This window comes from Pseudochaenichthys georgianus, chromosome 9 (assembly GCF_902827115.2).
Source record: "Pseudochaenichthys georgianus chromosome 9, fPseGeo1.2, whole genome shotgun sequence".
Taxonomy (NCBI): domain Eukaryota; kingdom Metazoa; phylum Chordata; class Actinopteri; order Perciformes; family Channichthyidae; genus Pseudochaenichthys; species Pseudochaenichthys georgianus.
Window position 1 is genome coordinate 4,999,341 of NC_047511.1, and position 22,375 is coordinate 5,021,715.

Sequence of the window (22,375 nt, forward strand, 5' to 3'; positions counted from 1 at the left end):
TATGTCACATCCTACGGGAGGAAATTCAGTAGCTCTCACTACCGATTTTTAATTCTAATGTAATCATCATCTTCACCACAATCATTTATGTTTATGTTCGCCGAATTGACATGAAAGTACTGACAAATATGAATATACTGTAGTCAACTTAATTAAAACGTTATTAACGTGCCTAAACTCAGTAATTCACCATTTCTACGCATGACAACACACTTTGTCCGTGTTTGGCTCTCTCGCCGCACAGTGAAGCGTTCCCGCATTGACGTCACTTCCGGCTTCCCCCAAAACGAGTCGAAGGAATTTCCCCGCGATGTTCGAAATTATTGATATTTAACGGAACGGTATCGCTTTTTCTTTTTTAAACTGACGGTTCGAGATTACTAGTAGCCCAATATTTCATTGCACAACAGTTGTTGGGATGCTGTCACAGGCTCTTTAAGCTAACGGCAACACAAGACAAAAAAAGCAAGCGGTGTCGGATCAGAAGAACAACTTTATTTAGTTCTTAAGAGTCATCAACCAGGTCAAATCTGAAGATCTGGAAAAATGGAAGCATTAAGATCAAAATTGGGTTAACAGGAACATATATATTCTCACACTGTAAACACTTGCCAGGTATATTTGTCTAATTTCTAGTCAAAATATGTCTTCAGAATCTCAGAGGAAACACGTTTTTTTAAGCTGGGATCATCCAGTTTCAAGAATCTTAGTTGATTTTAGAAAACATTTGTATTTGAAAATCACCAACTAACATAAGAAAACAGAACGCTTTTGAGCATTTCTGGCTTATTTTGTGATATAACATTTCCTAATCCTGCAAATACACCTCAAGGTAAGCCTTCCCAGCGAATTACATGATCTAAATGTACCCATCTTAGTTAAAGAAATATTACAAAGCACATTTTCACTTGTTCTATTGGCAGATTATTTAACTTGCGAGTGAAAACGGCTTGTTTCTATGATTTTTTTTTACTTGATTTTGGAACAGCATCATTCCTTTTAAAGAGATGTTCAAACACCGCTTTTGGGTGGAGCGTTGGGGGGTTGTTCAGGGCTGCTCTTGAACGATGGTGCAGGGGGTGGAACAGGTCATCTCCAGGAGTGTAGCGGGATTGGACCATCACGTTTCTTCCCCTCTGGTAGCTGGAGCTGGATCTGTAGGAGTGGACCGGTACCAGGTGGGACACGTCACTGAAGACCGGCTCAGGGGCCTCCTCCACATATCCTCCACTAGAAGGCTCTGTTGATGAACCGTCAACATCTGTGGACTCGGAGTAATAGCGTGCACTGCCTACTGAGCCTGAACCCCCTTTACTATATCCACTGTTGGCATAGCCAGAGGCATCATTCCCAGGGGCTGTTGGGAGCTCATAGGCACCTGGAGGTAGATAGATACTGTATTGATAACAAATTGGGAAATTATTTAGTTTCACACAGCAGCGTGTTCAGGCATTAAACACGTTTTAAAAAAGGTAGATAAAAGTATAAAACTAAATAAAAACAATAAACAGCATCAAACATATTTTTAGAAAGGACATGAGCCACAAAGAATACTCAACATCGAATGTTCAAGATAAGTTGTATAAAAGAACAACATATTACAGTAGCAGAAACATACGGTACATATGATAGTTTACAGTATAACTTATAGATGTGCAAGGTATAGCTTTTGTGCAAATTGTTCATGGTTATGGAGAGGTAGAAACTAATGCTAAGTAGAGGCGTTGTACTCTTGGGGAACAGCAGCATTGGACCCCCTGCTGAGAGAATCTCAGCGCCATTTCCACCACCCCTAACGTTAGCCGGAGACACCAGCTTCCTGTGGGAATTCTGAGCAGCGTGGGTTTCTGCAGTGGGGGCGCAAGGGTATGGCTACAGCCATACCAAGAAATGGCTTAGCCCCACCTTGAAAAATGATGTTCAAGTAAGCAAAATAAATAAAAAAATAAGCAAAATGCTAAATGTGGAGAACACGGCTTGCGAAAATATACGGGTCGTGTCCACAACACACAAACTGCTCCTGCTGTAAAAACAAGTGCAGGTTACTGATGCAATATGGTTGAGACCATTCAGGCTTATGCTAAAAGAGGGGTGCAAGGAATAGTCTAAGTGGGGGAGTTTTATACACTAAAGGTGTGGAAATTCTCTGGCGTTATAATATCAGCGCGGCCGCGGTCAGAACAAAATGCCTCCGAATGAAATTTGAATAGACCTGCAGCCAATCAGAGCAACGAAACGTTGGGTCTGCGTCATGCCTTACTGATTGAGATCAATCGGAACCGCCATTCAGTATCCCCATTGGATCGTCAACGTGTACTATCATACGTCACGTTCACAGTGATCCCTTTTTATTTACTTCAAGACAATGTGCCGTTTTATTTCATACAGTTCCATTTTGATTGAGACGGGGAAATAATCTAAACCTCAAGTGTGGCGTTTCACTGTCAAGGGGGGCGATATAGCGTGTATGTAATTACATTGCAAATACTGACTTGAGCCCCACCACTGTATGAGTTAGCCCTATTACCCAACACAAATACTAATACGCCACTGGGTTTCTGACATACCCCTAAAGCTTGGGTAAGAACCACTCCCCTCTCGCCTGCCAGCACTTGGGTAGCTAGAGCCGGAAGCCAACATCCAACTGTTGCCATCAGGACTGTTTGAGGCGTATCCTGAAGAGGGAGATGTGTCAATAATGTTTTCATCAAAAATGAAACTCAACTGGACATGGTTTGGACTGTTCCCATTACCTTTTGATGCAGGAAGACAAGTTATACTGCTGAGCAACAGGCATGATATCCAGGACACCCTGCAAACACCATCAGTGGTCAGTTCATATATAAAGACTTGGGTGGAAGGATAGCTCATCTGCTATGGAGAGAACACATTGAATGTCTTCAAAAAGGGACGAAACTAAAATTTGCCACCTTAGGTCTCTCAGGGCGAGAAGACACATTATTCTTTACATCTGTGGGTTTGATACTACATGGTGTTTGTTTACCGCTTTCAAATCAAAACTGCTCTACAGTACCAGGTGAAAACCTGCTCCTAGATTGTAGGTCAACCCTGTGAGAGACTATGAATCAGATTACTGTAACAACATATTGAGGCTGTCCTACAACATCAGCTCTGACCCCAACATGTCCTGAACAAAGAATTTGTCTATCAAAATCGGAGATACGGGTCCAATGATTTAATAAAGTTAGACTGAGGCACTCCTTTGTGACCAGTCAATCCTAACATTAAATACAGAGCTAAATCCCAGGTCTAATGTAGGAAAAAGGGTCTATGACAGTGTTTCTCTTTAGTCACCGTGATGTTAAATGTTTGTTTTCCTTATATAGTGTCTTAATATTTGTCCTTTTTTGAGGCTTCAAATGGAGCTGCTGTGATGCAAGTACAATTTCAGATTTGATCTGACAATCCATTATTATCGTATATTGTAGTTCAGCCAAATGCAAAACAGGAAACACATTTAACACATAACTTACCTCAAAGACAAGCCACGAAGTGCGGCCATGTTGTTGATGTAGATTCCCTGCTTCACCTCTGTGTCCCTCAAGCTCTCCTTAAAGAGGATTCCCAGCACCTGGCTGCAGAGTGCTCATTAGGAACAGCTGCTGGCCATCAGGGATCAGGTGTTAAGCATCAACCTGCCACAGAAAGGTCTTCGACATGGGTTGTCTTATGATCATGCAGATCGTTTTTTTGTCCAGGTTTTAATAAAGGAATCTGTCTGGGAGATTTCAGCCTCCACTCCGATAAGATGGTGCTCGTTTTTCTCCCAGCATTGAAACATTCAAAGCAGCATGTCTTTCCTTAAACACTGTCCCTTTAGACACCACACATAATCCTCAGAGCTCACTACAAATGAACATAATGCATCACCAGAAAGCATCACTGTTGAATTTGATTTAAAAGCCTTATTGCGTCCGTACAAAAATCATTACATGTTGTTGGCGTCATTATATAAAACTATATGTATTAAAACTAATTATTCTGCTAAATCAAATGCAAACTGTAAAGTGTGTATTATATTCAATGTTTACATTTTGTGAGTTGGCTGGACAAGCAGGATGTACACTGCGTTCTATTCTGTATATTTATATTGTGTATTCAATATATATACTCTATATATTTTACTGTTTTGCACATTGTTTTTTCTTCTACTGCTCATATGTACATCTTTATTGTTTTTTATTTTTATTTTAATTAATGTGCATTGTCTTACCTACTGTACATACTGCTGTGGCAGAAGAATTTGCCAAATTTGGATCAATATCTGTCTGTCTGATCTCATCGTACACATTTCTCTGTAAGTAAAACTTTTAACGTTTATTATCTTAAGGGGTTTTGACTTTTTGTGGGTTGCATGCTTAAAATAATATAACCGGAAAAGACCACTCTTGAGGTTGATTTTACGGGAGGAATACAAATGTTTCATATGAAAGAAACACATAAATGTTGGTATGATCCATGAGTTTAAGAATATAAGAGCAGTGCAACAGTATCTTTGACTTTTTCTGTTACATCATGATCATTGCTGATAAAAAAGCAACTCAGATGTTGGACAGTAATCAGAAGCAGACCGGTGGGATAATGTATTGAGATGTGATGTTTTGGAATAGAACCATATCCAGATGTGTAATATCTTTCCACAGTAGCAATGGTTGAATTTTGAGCTCTGGGTACATCCTGCAGGGCCCACTTATATTTCATATTAGATGTTTTATCCCCTGGGAAAATTACTCTCATTTTGAAACAGGAAATATGGGAGTATGCGGGATGTAGGGCAGATGACTCCACATGGACACAGTGCTTTGAGACTGCTGATGTATTGTGGTATCGGCGATTGTGATATAACCAGTGCTGTCATATATTAAAGGACAATTACTCAAGTACGATTTTGGTTTACTTACTTTACTTACAAAACCTCCGCTCCACAACCAACCATCGGCTTCTTCCCCCCAGGACCAAACTCCGCACAATGGGGGATCGGGCTTTCTGTGCAGCTGCTCCTCACCTGTGGAATTCCCTCCCAGACCACCTGAGGACTCCACCGACCACTGACGCCTTCAAGAAAGGCCTAAAAACCTTTCTTTAAAAAAGCCCAATACAAAATATAAATAAACTAAAACATAAACTATGATATAAGTTAAAGATATCCAGCAGTAGTATACAAAGTAATTCAAATGAGCTCAACCTTTACCAGCAGTGATGAACACATTAATGCTTGATTAATTATAATCCAGATAAATAATATATATGATTTGTAAAACTGGACTTAACGCACAATAAATACTTTTACTTTTGGTACTTTGAGTATATTTTGATGCTAATACTTTTGTACTTTTACTCAAGTAGGATTTTGAATGCAGGACTTTCACTAACAGACTATTTTGACACTATAGTATTTCTGCTTTTACTTAAGTACAAGATCTGAGTACAGTACATACATACATATGCTTTCAATACTTTTTTTGACAACTTGTGTAGTAACTATATTTGTTTTACTATACTATATTCAATTATGACGAATATTAAACGTGTCTCTGGTCAAAAGTGCACCACTTGGGTTACCAGAAATCCCCTGGAAAGTGAGAAAAGTCCTCCAGATTCTACATGTTCTCTTGTTCTCCCTTTCTCAAAGTGTACAATTCTTTGTGCATGCTATTTTCAGAACATTTTAACAAATGATCCTAATGCAAATTGGCAATTTCCATAGGTGGTGGAGACATGTCCAGACATGAACCATTTATTTATATTGTTGTCATGTCATATTATTTTGGGCACTCAGTGGCAGCACAAAGATACACAGGGATGGTAAAATGTGGGCATAGTTAGCAGGAAGAGAAGACACGTGGAGAGGAAGATGATACAGCTCTCAGCAGACTTTGAGAGCCACAGAACTAAAGTCCTACAGACCCTCGCCTGACCTCTCGGCAGTACTGTTATGTTGTTCCCCCTTTCTGTTTTAGCGTTATTAAAATAATGGCGTTTTTCTTCTCAAGTGGAACAGAGATGATTTATCTTAGAGGCCGGCCCAAAACGTTGCATTGCCAGGACTCCCTTGACTCAAAGCAATGGTATTTTTCAGTTTGAGTGGCAAAAGATCTTTGTCAAACACATGTTTATAATTCTTACATGTTTTAGTCAGCAGGTTATTTCAAATATTAACATTATTTTTATAATAGTTGAAGCCTTCATGCAAATGTCAGAAGTAAAAAGCTAATGTTGGGCTATAAACAAACTACATGAATATCGCATGGCTGCACATCACCACCGCTGTTACTTTCGTGACAGAAAGTAATCAGGTTTGGCTTCTGCACTGCTGTTATACCTCGATTAGGTTACACTCTTTAAACAGTTACATTTATCGATAATACATTTCTCCAAAAACCGTCCCAACTCTGCGTGCAAGACTGTCATTAGGAGTCACTACCGAAAAATAAAGCTACAAATAAATGAATGGATCTGCAGACTATTCAGACTTTGGTTAGACTTATGTGAGTCTTATTTGAGCTTCAACATGTTTTGATGGTAGCAGGGTAAGGTAACCATGCAACAAGCCACAAGTCGGACTGCAATGATAAATGCTAGTTTAAATTTAAATATAATGTCCATCTAACCTTTAAAAATAAAAATGTCTATTGAAACGGTTATCCTATCAATAATAACGATGCTTTGCTGTGGGTCATTTGTCTGCACAAACGATGCAAGTGAGGGAATTAAATATATTTAGTTTGAATTGAATTTCTTCAAACAAACAATCATCCGTAAACATTTCCGTATTTTTTTGCAATCTCTGAATCTGGAAAAATGGCCACCGCTTACGACCAGTCTGCTGACCTGTATGACTGCAGGTCAGTGGGGTTAACTCTCTTTATTTCAGCCGCAGTTATTGTTTCTTCGGTTATCCCCTTTTGCTTTCACAAGGATTGTATCCATAGATCAATATTTTCTTTATGAGCCTGGAATTTCTTATACGTTTCTCATGTAACTAATGACGCTTCAAATCGTCATCACCTCCATGCGCGATTGAAAATAAATTCTGGCAAATCTCACAAAAACTCTCTGAGAATCGCCCTCCTCCGGCTACACCTAGTAAATTCCTTCCTTTGTTGATTGATTGACATATCCTTCCTGGCATCATATCCTACTTTTAAATTGTGTTAGCTTCATCGTGTTTATTTGACAGATAGTCTGCAGATAATTGTCTTTCTTGGTCAACTTGTATTTGACTTTTTAGTTCTGTTTTATCTTCTATTTTGAGATGTTTCTATTTTACATTTGTTTATTTTTCACTCTTTTTATTTGTCTAATGATGTGCATTGACTTGTTTTAACATGCTGCTGTGACGAAAACATTTCGCAAATTGGGATCAATAAAGTAAAGCTTATCTTATCTGACACAGCTCATGGTGATAGCCCTCTTCTGTGCAGTCACTAATGTTGTCTAATAAATTGTGGAATGAATTGTACAATATTTGCTTTCAAAGAGTGGAGTTTACTGTAATTATAAGGTAGCACTAAATGTAAATGCTCAAGTACAGTTAAGCACACAATTGTGCAGTACAGTAAGGTATTTGAGTAAATGTACTTAGTTACTTTTGCAACATGTACAGTAAGTCTGCTTTATGCAAAAAACAGAAAACCTGCGCCTCATTGCTTTTGTACGAAAGAAACATTACATCTTTTGGCCGTCATTTACACCTATTCTCTGTGAGCACACCCAACATGATTATTATCTTAGAGGGTAGCTATAGCGACAGCAGGAAACAAACAAAGTCGCTGAGAGGCTGAGGCCGGGCCTGTTTGATATTGTGTGACACGCTACAAAAAAGTACTTGCTGAGATCAAAAAAACTCTGTTGCAAAATAATGTGGTTTAATGAAAACTGGGATAATCAACTTATTCTCCTTGGACATGTACATTGTTATAGTAATCAAAGCAATCATTTCAACTTGCGGTCAACAAAAAGTACAACGACCCTGTGTCACCCTCTCTTCCACACACACCTCACGCAGGTGAACAGGACAACACATCCTCACTCCCAGGTCGGCCTATGTTGACGTTATGTCAAGTCCCCTGCCGGCTTTTTCTAACGCAAGGGGGGGGGCCTTAGCGTCCATTTTCAACGCAAGGGGAGGGCCCTTAGCGTCCATTTTCAGCTTTCCGGGATGTCCATATGCTTCTATGGACGCTCATGGAAGCACGGCATTCGTTTGTGTCAGCTGCCCTTAAAGGCAATGAGAGCGCCCATTCTCATTGGATAACGGAGAATTGTACACCCGGAAGTGAGTATTCCCCTTAGGCCTACTGTCGATTGATTTTACAGTGATATCTGCACTACTCATCGACTAAAAAACACCAGATTATCCTTGTTAATTAGACAACATTGATTGGTTTAAATTGTGTGCAATGCTTTTGTATTTTTCCCCTTCGATTCGGAGAAACAAATCTTTTTTCGGAGTAAAGGATGGCAGAAGACACTACACTACCCAGAATCCCCAGCTATCGTTTGGACTACACCATGTGCTCTGTTTGACAAACCCATGATAGTCCTCAAGCTCTGTGATTGGAGAGTGTGCTCCGAGGGTTAAGCCGAACCTCGAACAGCACTTGAAATGGGATGGAACCACCAGACTGTCCAAAACTGGATTTGAACGGGTCCAACGCGTCCCCCCTCCCCCACCCCGTCCCCAGAACCACACATGCTGGCTATTCAGTTTCGCAACATGTTCTCTATGGCACGTCTCTACTGGGAGTTGTAGTTTTAAAAGACGTTTTCGTATTTCCCATAATAAGAAGTTGCCAGTATTAAACTGTGTACATCCCTGGAGGTTTAGGGGATAGGAAACACTCACATTTAAAACATATAATTAATAAATGGGTGAAAATTGCTTGTGCCCATAATGGGCAGTATTAATATATATACACACATGCCAGCTAAGGTCAGAAGAGCTTTATTTAACAGCTGGTCTTATGTATGTGACCCCTGTTGTTAATTGATAACATTACATTACATTAATTGATAAGCCTGAAACATGCACTTGTCAAGGTTCAGAGGCACATTTTGCAAATATGGCAGTAGCCATCGATCAGCTTAAGATAAGATATACTTTATTGATCCCAAGTTGGAACATTTGATTTACATCAGCATGTGTAACAGTTAAATATGCAGTTGTGTTTATTTGTAAATCATTTAGTATAATCACACAAATTCTGTGTTTTATATTTAACAATTCTGTGTTCTTTATTTATTGATTGTTCAATACCTGACAAGGCCGGAGATGAAATATCTACATACATCTTATAAGAGTATAATACATTATGTATAATATCAGTTAAAATAAGTGCTTCAACATAGTTAACATTGCTGGAGGTATGCACAAATATTGATAGATGTCTTGTAATGCACTGTTGAGGAACCTGCGAGCCAAGTTTTTCATTCAGTGCAGAACTACACCATAGTTGTGTAGGCCTATATAATATGTCAATAAACCTTAGAACATCTTGAAATCTTGAAAGGGATGTGCAAAATAGTCATTATATACAGTCTTTAATGAACTATTAGTAGAGAATAACGAGTAATGAATATACTTTATAAGGATCCTATTAATATCTAATAATAAAAATAATGAAATTCAATAACATGTTTTAACCACCAGGTGTCCCTTTATATCAGCTGTGCACCTTTATGGTGTAAATACAGACTATCTACTAATTGGATCAAATATAAAAGTCAGTCGAATTAGTGTTGATACTGCAAGGAGACGTATTGTATGAAAAGAAATGTAAGATGTTGTTTAATGGCTGATATATTTATGATCCACGTCACATCTTCAGTTCCTCATGTTTGTCTACAGGTCTTCTCATCAGGGCTCTATAAATACAGAACTACGGCAGATATGTAATATGTAATGCAGCCGAACCGTGTATTACAATGCCGGTATGTGATGACTTTCAAAGAGAAAAGCAAGCACACTCGGAATAAGGTATTATTTTTATTTTTATATTTTTATGTTTTCGGTCTGTTTCCGGTATTTGTTAATGACAATGTGCTCTGAGATGTGAGACTGGAATTGCACAGGGGAAAATAACGTAGGCTATCTTTAGATGCGGATGTTGTTAAACTAATATGTTTAGGCTGTGGACCAACACTATACATTGACGGGGAAGGGGGTAGCAATAAAGATAACACCATTAAACAGTTACACAACATAACAGACATAATATCGATAGCAGCGTCCCTAGCAACCACCTTGGTAACAATGACGCGATTTCCTGAAGTAATCTTTGTAATAACTAGCAAACTAAAGATCATGTACATCCACTGCACACATCATCTGAAATAACAACTCATATTTCTCGCATCAAATTACATAGAAAGGCATTTTAATGGCCAAACTAACTTTAAAACAGGCATTTTACACCGAGAATAAAACGAAGTTCGGCCATGTTTTTTTTCTGCAGGGAGAAATTTGAAGATCACGTGACGTCAAACAGAGGACATGGTGTAGTCCAAACGATAGCTGGGGATTCTGGGTAGTGTAGTGTCTTCTGCCATCCTTTACTCCGAAAAAAGATTTGTTTCTCCGAATCGAAGGGGAAAAATACAAAAGCATTGCACGCAATTTAAACCAATCAATGTTGTGTAATTAACAAGGATAATCTGGTGTTTTTTAGTCGATGAGTAGTGCAGATATCACTGTAAAATCAATCGTCAGTAAGGGGAATACTTACTTCCGGGTGTACAATTCTCCGTTATCCAATGAGAATGGACGCTCTCATTGCCTTTAAGGGCAGTCGACACAAACGAATGCCGTGCTTCCATGAGCGTCCATAGAAGCATATGGACCTCCCGGAAAGCTGAAAATGGACGCTAAGGGCCCCCCCATGGCGTTGAAAATGGACTCTAAGGCCCCCCCCCTTGCGTTGGAAAAAGCCGGCAGGGGACTTGACATAACGTCAACATAGGCCGACCTCGGAGTGAGGATGTGTTGGAACAGGATTATAATGAGTGCCGCCCATAGAGAACCGCAGTGACGCGTCCTAAAACCGGGAAGTAAGTTAGCATTTTTAGCACTTCCGGTTACTTCGTCAAAAAAAGCAATGCATTTTCTCCATAGGGTTTTGGAAAATAGCTCGAAATAAGGTCTGTGGTTGACACAAATTTAAGAGATAAATCACGTTTTGTTCTACGACATTAAATACATCAGCAGTGACCCCACTGGTGATTTTTGAAGAGTTTACGTGTCTGAAAAACAATGGTTGTTACCGAGTGGCTGAATAGGACTACAGAAATGGTCGAGGCCGTTGTACGTCATTACGCCGAACACATAAACACTCCAGCTAAGTTTGTTTCCCCTCGTGTTCTACTTGAAAGCAAGTACCTGCCTATCTCTAGTATCTGTAGTATCTCAAGTATCTGTATATCTATATATCTGACCATTAGAATCTGTATTTTTTTGTTAACACCGTAGTTTTACAAATGATAGAATAATTAATTGCCAGTGTTTTCCAAGTTTACTCGGCAGTTTGTTTCGTTAGCTAACATTAGCTAAAGCTGCTTTGCTCCGGGTTGCAGCCACAGGTCTTCGCATGAAACGTGCTCGTTCTATCGTTTCCCGGCCAATGTTTTCCAAAGGAGAGTCTGGATTCGTGCCATGAGGTAAGCTGACGTTACATTTTTGTCCATGTCACGGTGAAATTTAAATGATGGGTCGTGACTGTATCGCCGTTTTAGAGATGGCGCTGCTGAAAAGACCGCAACATAAGTAAAGATAATGAATAAATCCTATTAAAACCCTGTGTCGCTTATATGAGAAGTCTAATTAGTACAAGCAGCATAACGTTTCACCATGTAACTAAAGATTGTAGTCAGGGAAATCAGTTTGACATATTGAACTAATAACAAATCACCTCTGGCTGGCAGAGAACTCTCTGCTCCATAGCTTCTCTTGGATGTAAAATCACATGAACATTTTACATTTATATTCAATTTAAGATTCCATCCCTCACATACTTTTGTATGTATAATAACTTATATTTTCTTTTTATGCTGCTACAACACAAACATTTCCCAAATTGGGATCAATAAAGTAATATATTATCTTAATTAAGAAATCTAACTATTATAATTAGTGTAGCAGCTGACATCTATTTTCAATATGGATTAATCTACCATTTATTTCTTTTAGTTCAATTTTGATCTTTACAAATGTCAAAATAGTGAAAATGTTCACGAGACTTATCAAAGTGCAAGGTTATATCTTTAGATGTTTTGTTTTAGCCTATGTACTGTATGTCTTAATGCTCTTATATGTGACGGTGTGACTTCCATGAAACTAATATTTGATATCTTCCCAACAGACGAGCTGACAGGAAGCCCAATGCTTGTTCCCGCATCTGCAGTTGTCATTTTCTTTTACAAAAGAGAAAAAGGCCTGTTTCATTTGAAGCACAGAATGTAGAAGAGCATTCCTACTGTCTGAGAGGGATAATTGATGGAATGGAGGAAGGAGCTGCGTGTCTAATGACTGAGGAGGAAGCAGGTCCATCAACACATGCGGCTGCTAATGAAGATCCTCAACCACTATCTGAGAATGCCGAGGAGCAAGCGACCACGGTAGAAGAAAAACTTCAATCTCAGCAAAGACACATAATGCAGCTAGAGATCCAGCTAGAGGAGTCCAAGGCAAAGCAGAGTTACTGCCGTGACAAGTATTCTGCCTCTCAGCTGAGTGAAAAGGTTCTTCGGATGGAGACAGGATTGCCAGATAGAGACACATTCAGTGCTGTGTGTGAGTATGTTGCTCGTTTTGAGGGTTCCATTACATACCCAGAAGGTTGGTTCCCCAAATCACTGAGTCTTGAAGACCAAGTTTTCATGACCCTCATGAAACTGCATCATAATTACACACACCTTCATCTGGCTGCACTCTTTCACTGCGATGAAAGCACTGTCAGAAATGTGATTGTAACATTTATAGAGGTTCTCCATAAATTACTTTTTAAGGACATAATGAGTACTGTTCCCAGCCGGGAGAAACATAAAACCAGCTTGCCTTCTTCATTTCGGCACATCCAAAACTGCAGAATGATAGTGGATTGTACGGACTTCAAAATTGCTATCCCCAAGCAAATGGATATCCAGAAAGAGACCTACTCTGCTTACCGTGGCATGCACTCCTTCAAACTACTGCTGGGGGTAGCACCACATGCTGTGATCACATACTGCAGCAAACGATACCCAGGATCAACAAGTGACAAAGAAATAGTACGGGATTCTGGTGTTCTTCAGCATTTCAAACCTGGAGATCTGATATTGGCTGACAAGGGATTCTTAATCCAGAACATTCTTCCTGAAGGAGTCACTGTCAACATTCCCCCATTCCTCTGTCATGGCCAGCCGACACACAGCGAAGCACAGGCTACAAAGCTTATCGCACAAAATAGGATTCACGTCGAGAGAGCAAATGCTCGTTTGAAAGAATTTAGGATCCTAAAGTTCATTCCATCTCACCTGAGGCACTTCGCAGATAAACTGGTGCAGGTATGTTGCGCACTAGTGAACTCCCAACATCCTCTCATAAAAGAGGTGGCAGAAAATAGTGTCTTTTCACATGTAAACACATACACATGTTTTAAACTCTGTAAGCCCCCCTCCCCCCTCTCAATCAACTTCCTCTTGACTGACTTTTCTGTTTATTTTATTTTACTATATTTATTTGTTTGCCTGTCCTTGTTTCGCTACCCTCCCTCATACTGTAAAGCGTCTTTGAGTTGTAGAAAAGCGCTATATAAATAAAATGTATTATTATTATTAGGGCTGTCAGTCGATTAAAATATTTAATCGCGATTAATCGCATGATTGTCCATAGTTAATCGCGATTAATCGCAAATTAATCGCACATTTTTTATCTGTTCTAAATGTACCTTAGAGGAATATTTTTTAAGTTTTTAATACTCTTATCAACATATGAGTGAACAAATATGCTTTATGCAAATGTTTATTATCATTGAGCATCATTCTCATGAATATTAAACACAACAACCTCTGAACATTACAAATATTCGCCTCAATTCAACCTGGAACCTCTCATACAATACAAATGGTGTGTGTGTGTGTGTGTGTGTGTGTGTGTGTGTGTGTGTGTGTGTGTGTGTGTGTGTGTGTGTGTGTGTGTGTGTGTGTGTGTGTGTGTGTGTGTGTGTGTGTGTGTGTGTGTGTGTGTGTGTGTGTGTGTGTGTGTGTGTGTGTGTGTGTGTGTGTGTGTGTGTGTGTGTGAGTGAGTGAGAGAGATATCGTTGGAGCTATGTGCAACTCAAAGCATATGCTCAAACCGGAGCTGCCTGGACGCTGCAATCATGTTGCACTATCCGAGCAGAGTGTGCTGACTTTTCGTACAATGTCCCACTGTCTGGCTTCCTGCATAAAGTCAAGTGCTCGGCGCAGTTGTGGCGAAATGTCACTCCTCTGTTTTCATTTAAACAGCTCCTTATATCCGTTAGCGCCGCTAGCTAGCACCAGATGCTAACAACAACAATGCACGTAAGGTCTCTCTCTCGCGCTCGGGCCATACACACACACACACACACACACACACACACACACACACACACACACACACACACACACACACACACACACACACACACACACACCCTCCCGGTCCTCCCGATAGCCAGTCGGTGCCTTTTGACCAATGTGAAGAGATTGGATGGGGGAATTCAGCCATACATATCAGTATGACAATACGACACCCTCTGTCCTAAGACCCTCACATCGTACAAGGAAAAACTTCCGAAGAAAACCCCCAGTTTAAAGGGAACATGGGAGAAACCTCAGGGAGAGCAACAGAGGAGGGATCCCTCTCCCAGGACGGACAGACGTGCAATAGATGCCGTGTGTAAATTGAAAAGATAATACATTTGCAACATAGGTAGTCCAAATGTTTGGAAATGCATGTGTGTATAATGGGAAGATGATATAAGATACTATATGTATGCATGTAGTACCACCCTTGCTAGCGATTCCCTCTCTAGTTTAGCATACTCAGCTTCGTTGTCCCTGGCCATAGAATCACGATTTTATGGGGCCGGAAAAAACTGGGGTAAAATACACACTAGCCGGTACTACGCTATATGGAAAGGCCACCAAAAACTGTCCTGGCCTGGACGCTAAAGGACGTTAAAACGGGACTAGCCGCTGCAATGGAAATGCGCTATAACATACCTTATTCTTACTCCGAGCACTATTTCTGCTCCTCCGTCGCTTCACACTTGCAGAGGGCGATTTCTCAACTGGCCGAACTGGTGTCCTGGTCGGTGATGACACCAGAAAGACCGATGGTACTGCATCTCCATTAAGTAATGGTTGTTCCATAAATCCCATGTTATGTTTTATCATACTCTCAGAGTAGTCGTCCGGAAATTTGAAATGTTCGCTGCATACATGAGCCTGTGAATCTCTCGGCTCGGGCCGGCCACATTTCGCTAGCCACTGCCTCCGAATGTACTTCTTACGCTTACCTTTTGGCAACAGATGGAACCGAGCATTCCGTGGATTGTTCCTATCAGAATTGTGGCAATATTTCGCGATACAGTGAGGCATATTTAAAGAGAGAAACTACAGTAAATAACATGGAGATCAACGTGTCTTCGAAAACCAAACGCATGGTTTACGTCACGTCCGGAAAATGGCGGCGCCCACAGTGTTGATGTTATTTCGGTATATAATCAGTTTAAAATCACTGATAATGTCATCGGATTAAAAAAAAAAAGAGAGAGACTGGCAGAGACTGGTCTGTTTTATCGGATGATAATTATTTACAAATGAGTGTCATGAGCATACCATTCCTTTAACTGCGAAACCAAAATGTTTCCAAACCGGAGACTTCAATGATGCTGGAGGATTTTCGAGTTCAACTTTATCTGCGTTCGCCATTTCGACAGTTCCTCAAATTACTGACTACATTTGAACGCATCCCTCTGACCAGCTGACCAGCTCTCGTCCAATTAAATGACTTGCTCGCTCTATGACGCGTTGAACACAATGTGAGCAAATTACTCTGAATGCTGCGATGCAGCACCTGAGATTACTTCCTAGAAGTTGTTCACGTTCTCAATTTTTTACGTTTAACGTTATATTCGTTCGGTACACTTCGGTACACACGTACCGTTACACCCTTACAGGGCCAGTAACAGCACTGTCTTGAGTGACAGATGTTTCATGTCAGCTCCTTCCAGGGGTTCAAATGGGGTCATTCTGAGCCAATTAAAACCACTGCCAAGTCCCATAAGGGCATCAGCAACCTGGAGACAGGGAGGAGCCTGCGAGCTCCCTTCATAAAACGGCAAACCAAAGGATGTTGGCTAGCCGTCTTACCCTCAAAGCCCACATGACATGCAGCAATAGCAGCCAGGTACACTTTGATCGTGGAGAAAGCTCTGTGTTTATCGATCAAGTCCTGTAGAAATGATAAAATCACCCCGACAGGACATTGAAAAGAGATGTGCCCTTCTTGAAGGCACCACTCCTCAAACACCCTCCACTTACAGTCATAAAGAGACCTGGTGGAGGAAGCTCTCGCACTCTGAATAGTGTTTATCACCTTCTGAGGGAGTCCCACTGTATTCAGATTGTACCACTCACGGGTCAGGCCCATAGTGCCCCGCGCTCTGGGCGTGGGTGAAGGATCGCCCCCCCCCGCCTGAGACAATCTGTCCCTGCGTAGTGGGGGCTGCCACGGCTGCCAGCACAACAGCTGATATATCTCTGCCAGCCCGTACGTTGCGGGCTAGGGTGGAAACATCAGGATAAGTGTGTGGCGTTGCTCCTTCACTCTGGCCAGAGTTGGGGGTATCAGAGCCAGGGGTGGGAACGCGTACAGAAGACCCAGAGGTCAATCGTGTACGAGTGCGTCCACGCCTAACGGTGCGTTTAAATCGTGCATTAAAGAGAACAGCTGTCATTGAGCATTTTATCTTTATGCGAACAGATTTAACGCGGCTCTGCCGTAACGCACCCACAGTGGACTCACGATCCTTGGATGAGGAGTCCAGTCTGCATAGAGTGGTGCACCTCTGGACAGTAGTTCTGTCCCGAGGTACATCATTCCTGGTACATGCATCGCTCTCAGAGAGAGGAGACGTCTGCCGCTCCAAGGGATCAGTTTGTGTGCCAGTGTGTGTGACTGGAGACAACGCAACCTCCCTTGGCGGTTCATACACGATACTGTGGTCGTGTTGTCTGTCCTCACGAGGACATGGTGTCCTCTGAGAGAAGGCAGAAAGCGTTTTAGGGTGGGGAACACCGCTAAAAGCTCCGGGTGATTTACGTGCGCCCGCTGGAGGTCTCTTCTCCAGAGACCCCTCACCGGGTGACCTTCGTAAATACCCTATCAGCCTGTCAGACATGCGTCCGTGGTGACCACCTTCCGTGAAAGGACAGCACCCGTAGGCGCGCCCTGTACTAGAAAAGTCGGGTGCGGCCAGTGGCGTAGTGCCATTACGCATTTCATAATAACCAATACTCTCCGCACGCCGTGGCGTGCGTGGTTTATTTTTATTATGAGACCCATGTTGAGCAGGTGCTTTAAGAGGACATTTGTCTGCGTAATCTGACTCTGCTCGGCGGGCATTATAGATAAAACCCTCCTTTCTAGGAGAGAGAGAATATGGGTTGATTCTCCCCAGACTTGTGAATACAGATAGCCCGAGAAGCGAGGGGGGGTGACGGTGACTTGGAGTCTGTAGCTCCGTGTAACTGTCTTGAGAAACCTAAGCAGATGTCGTGAGCATCTCCCGCTGTATGCTCCTTAGAGCCAGCTGAGATGTCACGTCTCTTCCCCTCTGAGTTTCTATTTGTTGTTTCTGAGCACTGTGGTGCCCCATTTCGACAATCCCCACCGACACAGCGCATGCGTGTGGTGGTGGTGCCCTTACGGCCCCAGCCGGAACTGCGCATGCCCGTGACGGTGGTGCCTTCACAGACCCGTCAATTGTCCGCCCTTTGAGAGAGGCCGTAGCTGCTCTCAGAAGGGGAACAGTTGACGGACTGTTTATTGTTTTTCTTTTCATTTTTTTGAGTTGCGCCCTTGGCTCGAAGCCTGGATGCATCAGCGGAAAATGTTTTATGACATAAAAATCAATAAGTGTGTGACATGTGTTTATGCGGACTTGAGGATGGTGTTGAGGCATCTCTCGAGGCGGCGGGAACACATTTAGAGCTGGGGAACCGTAGACTTCCAGCTCTGTCACAGAGGGGAGAAGGGGGGGGCTGTCAGGCCGCACGCTTCTTCTTCCTCGACTGCTGGCCGACATTCTGGGTTGGCTGCGCCTGGGCTGCAGCCGGAACCGGAGATTTTCTAGGCCAGCTCGCCCTCGTCCCCTGCCTGGGCTGGGGACTCGGGGCGGACTGCGACCTCTGCATTTTCGGTATTTTGAACCGAGCAGGGTTCGGGGCAACTTGGACGAAGGGCTGCCGCTGCGAAGGCAGCGGCTGGGCCCTTCGAGGGAGGCAGAGGTGGAGGGCCTCGTCCTCCTTCTTTTTCGACTCGCATCTCCTCTGCATGGAGGCAAGAGCGGAGCCGAAAATCCCCTCGGGAACGATGGGCATGTCAAGCACATCCTCCCTTTCCCGGTCTGGGAGGTTGGTGAGGTTGAGCCATCTAGCTCTTTCCTGCACCACCATGATCCCCATTGTTTTGCCCGTGGCCTGGACGGCGCAGCGTTGGACAAGGAGACAAATGTCTGTGACCGCGGCCAACTCGTCCAGAACGGCCGGTCCAGGATTACTCGACATATCCTCACATAGCTCCGCTTGGTATGCGGTTAGCAGTGAGGAAACGTTCAGAGCCCTGGCGGACAACGCTGCGGCTCTGTAGGACCGTTCAGTCATGGTCGACTGGAAACGGTCCACCTTCGCTGGCAGCGTGGGGTTCCTGCTTGGTGACGGGCCCATCCTCGGTAGAAGGTGGGCTTCTACCAGGAGGAGGCACCCTGGATTCGGGCCTTGTTGCTAAAGGGTCGGTCCCTCCACGAGACCGACATCTCATCCAACATCTCCGGGAAGACCGGGAGGAGTTGCCTCCTTGTCCTCGTTGCTTGGGGAGAATGTTTCCCCTCGTAACGGGACCTGGCGGTCTCCTTGGCCATTTCGGGCCACGGGATGTCTAGCCCGGACGCAGTGCGCTGACACGCGGCTTGCAGGTCCATGCTCAGACAGGGCGAAGCTGGTGTGCTATCGCCCGGTAGAGCAGCCATCGCTCCCGGCTTTGCCGTTTGAGCCGATGACATGAAGATATCTTCTTCTTGCTCATCCGAATCAGACAGGAGGGACTCAGAGGTGTCCTCTTCGTCCTCCATGTAGTCTAATTCCAGAACATCCTCCGTGGGCGAGACCATGGTGAGGTCTTGCCGGGAGCTCCCGCCTGGTGAGGCGTGGGGCTCCGTTCCCGCGTCTCTTGCCGCCACCGGGTCCCGGCCTGACACGGCGTGGGATCCCGGTTCCGCAGCTGCCGCTGTTAGTGAGCCCCAGACCGACACAGTGAGGGGCTCAGTCTCTGTGGCGGACGCCCCCGTGTCTTGATTGCCAAACGGCAAATCAGTGGACATGAGGGAGTCCTGTTCCAACAAGCTAGCTTGGTGTGCTAGCCGTCGGTGGAGGCTCTTTCGGGTGAAACGGGCACAATGCCCGCACGAGCCGGGGTTGTCGATAGCCTCCTGGGCGTGTTCCAGCCTGAGGCAGGATGAGCAGACCTGGTGTGAGTCTGTGCCTGCTATCTTCAACCCGCAGCCGCATGACCGAGCCTCCGAGTCCCTGACTCCTCTGGTGTGAGGGGGAGAGGCGTCCATCGTGTTCGCCTCGTGGCGTGGAGAGGACCCGCTCGTAACAGGTACGTCGTTGAGAGAAAAGTGTTACCAACCCGTCCTTAATCCGGAGAAAAAGGGACGGTGTGGGTCCTTTGTTCTCAAAGAATATTGACTGGTGTGTCAATATACTTCTAATCCTTTTCTCCTCCGTGAGAGAGAAAAAGAAAAGCGTCCTCGCTACCGTGGTGTCGGTAGTAAGGAGAAGCTAGCTAGCAACAGGTGCGTGGCTAGCTTGAGAAAAATCAAAACCTTACCTTACTTTCCGGGGAAAGAAACGGCGAGGTCGATTTTAATACTAACTGGCGTTAGTATTACCGTCTTTTTGCGAAGCAGAAGGAGTAGCCGGTGAGCGCCCGTTGACCGAAATGTTTTGGATTTGGGTTCAGTCTGTGGACTGTTAAGCTTGTCCGGCTACTGTAGAGATGTGCTCTGAAGCGAGAAGAGGTGTTTGAATGACGCATGCGTCGTGGCGCAAGCTACTTATAGGGGGTGAATTCCCTGACGTTGACGTCAAGATCACCAGCCAATCAGGATTGGCGTAATGAGATTGATGCTTCTGTTTGCTCCGCGATGAGGCGCATCCCATAGTGAGACATCGAATGGAGTGTTATGAATGAGAACCACAATAGTTTTCTGCATGGACTGCCTTTTTTTATAAAGAAATATTATTTTATAAATATGTTATTCTCTGTAGTCAGAAACCTAACACTCTAACAACCACAACATTGCAATGGTGAGTAAATGTAAATTAAAAACGATTCACAATTTCTTAAAATTACTATATTTGAAAATGATAGATTTATGATCTTTTTCATCGAACATATGAACGACTCAAACAAGGATCGCAGCAGCTACAAGAAAGATCTTCAAAGGGGAACCATAACATCCTGAAGATGAGTTTTCTCTAAAAAAAATATTTAATTTTAACAGCAGTGCTCTCTGAACTCAGAACAAGTCAATTAATATGCCTTTTTGTTTTTCTGTCTTTTTCAGAAAATAACCACAACAGTGACAAAGGTGATTATTCCGGCAGTGCCAGCTTTGGAAGCATGTGGGCCTTGAAAAAGTCCTCAAGAGCCAACAGGTTAGGCTGCCAATTGTCATCTCGGGCTATCGGAATGATGACACTGTCTTTCGTAGTCCAGACCACAAAGTAGCAAGTCTCTCTTGCAGTGAGGTGAAGCTGACCTTGCACTTGGTGCCAGTAAGGATGTTCCTCACGCAGGCTGAATGTTTCTCCCTCCTTACTGACACAGAAGCCCTTGATTTGCAATGCTTCACTAATTGTCATTTCCCTGGCTCTGTAGGGACACTTTACCTCCAGCACAGCGGAAGACCCTACCAGACCATCTGGAGATGCCCCCAACACATATATTCTTTCTTTACTGAAAGGAGGGGATCCCTCATCTGTTAATAATTATAGGCCAATTTCAAAATTATATGTTGTAGCGAAGGTCCTCGAAAAGCTTCTCAGTGAACAACTTAAATTATACTTGGACACAAATGATATTTTGTCAGAACACCAATCCGGTTTTAGAAAACAACACAGCACAACAACTGCTGCTATTAAAGTGGTGAACAACATAATTGAGGCATTGGACTGTAAAAAGTATTGTGCAGCTCTATTTATTGATTTGTCAAAGGCATTTGACACAGTTGATCATATCATCCTGACGGAAAGACTTCACAGTATCGGCTTATCTAGGCATACTGTAGGTTGGTTTTTAAATTATTTATCAGCGAGAACCCAATGCGTCCAATTTTCTGGGTCCTTTTCTTCCTTCCTCCCGATAGCAAAGGGTGTGCCACAAGGTTCCATATTAGGACCTATTCTTTTTACCATATATGTAAATAATCTATGTAATAATTTAGCAAATGCTTCTTACCATTTTTATGCAGATGACACTGTTATTTATTGTTCCTCCGCTTCTATAGAGCAAAGTCTAGATTTCCTCCAGTCTGCCTTTGATGTCATACAAACCCATTTATATCAACTAAAGTTGGTATTAAATGCTGAAAAATCCAAAGTAATGATATTTTTGAATGGCAAAAAGTTACCATCTATTCTACCCAATATTTGTACTGCACAAGGGACTGACATTGAGAGGGTCACTACTTACAAATATCTGGGATTTCTTATTGAACAGAACTTGTCTTTCAAGTTACACACGGAAAATGTTGTTTCAAAGCTAACAATAAAATTAGGTTTCTTTTACAGGAATAAATCCTGTTTCTCTTTTCAGACAAGGAAACATCTGATATCTGCAACGTTTTTACCTGTATTAGATTATGGTGACCTGCTATACATGAATGCCTCTGACCAGAGCTTGGATACTGTGTACCATTGTGCCTTACGATTTATCACTGGATGTGGATATCGAGTACACCATTGCACTTTATATGCTGCTGCTAATTGGCCATCTTTGTCTGCTCGCAGACTTTCCCATTGGTTGGGTTTTATTTATAAATCTCTGCTTGGGTTGGTTCCCTCC

The 22,375-nt window shown here is 42.8% G+C and overlaps 1 protein-coding gene across 1 annotated transcript; it reads right to left on the reverse strand.

The window, feature by feature from the left end:
- Positions 1-475: 475 nt before the first annotated feature.
- LOC117452159 (uncharacterized) lies at positions 476-19,274 on the reverse strand. The gene is made up of 5 exons (XM_071204248.1): positions 19,147-19,274; positions 3,495-3,596; positions 2,754-2,812; positions 2,568-2,675; positions 476-1,378 (listed from the first exon to the last, which is right to left on the reverse strand). The coding sequence occupies exons 1-5, from the start codon at positions 19,272-19,274 to the stop codon at positions 957-959; spliced, it is 819 nt and encodes a 272-aa protein (XP_071060349.1). The 3' UTR covers positions 476-956.
- Positions 19,275-22,375: the final 3,101 nt, after the last annotated feature.

What these genes read in the sequence shown, in the direction of transcription:
- LOC117452159 (XM_071204248.1), bottom strand. Translation starts at nt 19,274, where the DNA reads ATGGCTGCTCTACCGGGCGATAGCACACCAGCTTCGCCCTGTCTGAGC. An exon ending in CTTCGTGGCTTGTCTTTGAG is followed by an intron (nt 2,813 to 3,494) that starts GTAAGTTATGTG and finishes TGGTGTTTGCAG; the next exon opens with GGTGTCCTGGATATCATGCC. An exon ending in TTCTTACCCAAGCTTTAGGG is followed by an intron (nt 1,379 to 2,567) that starts GTATGTCAGAAA and finishes ATCTACCTCCAG; the next exon opens with GTGCCTATGAGCTCCCAACA.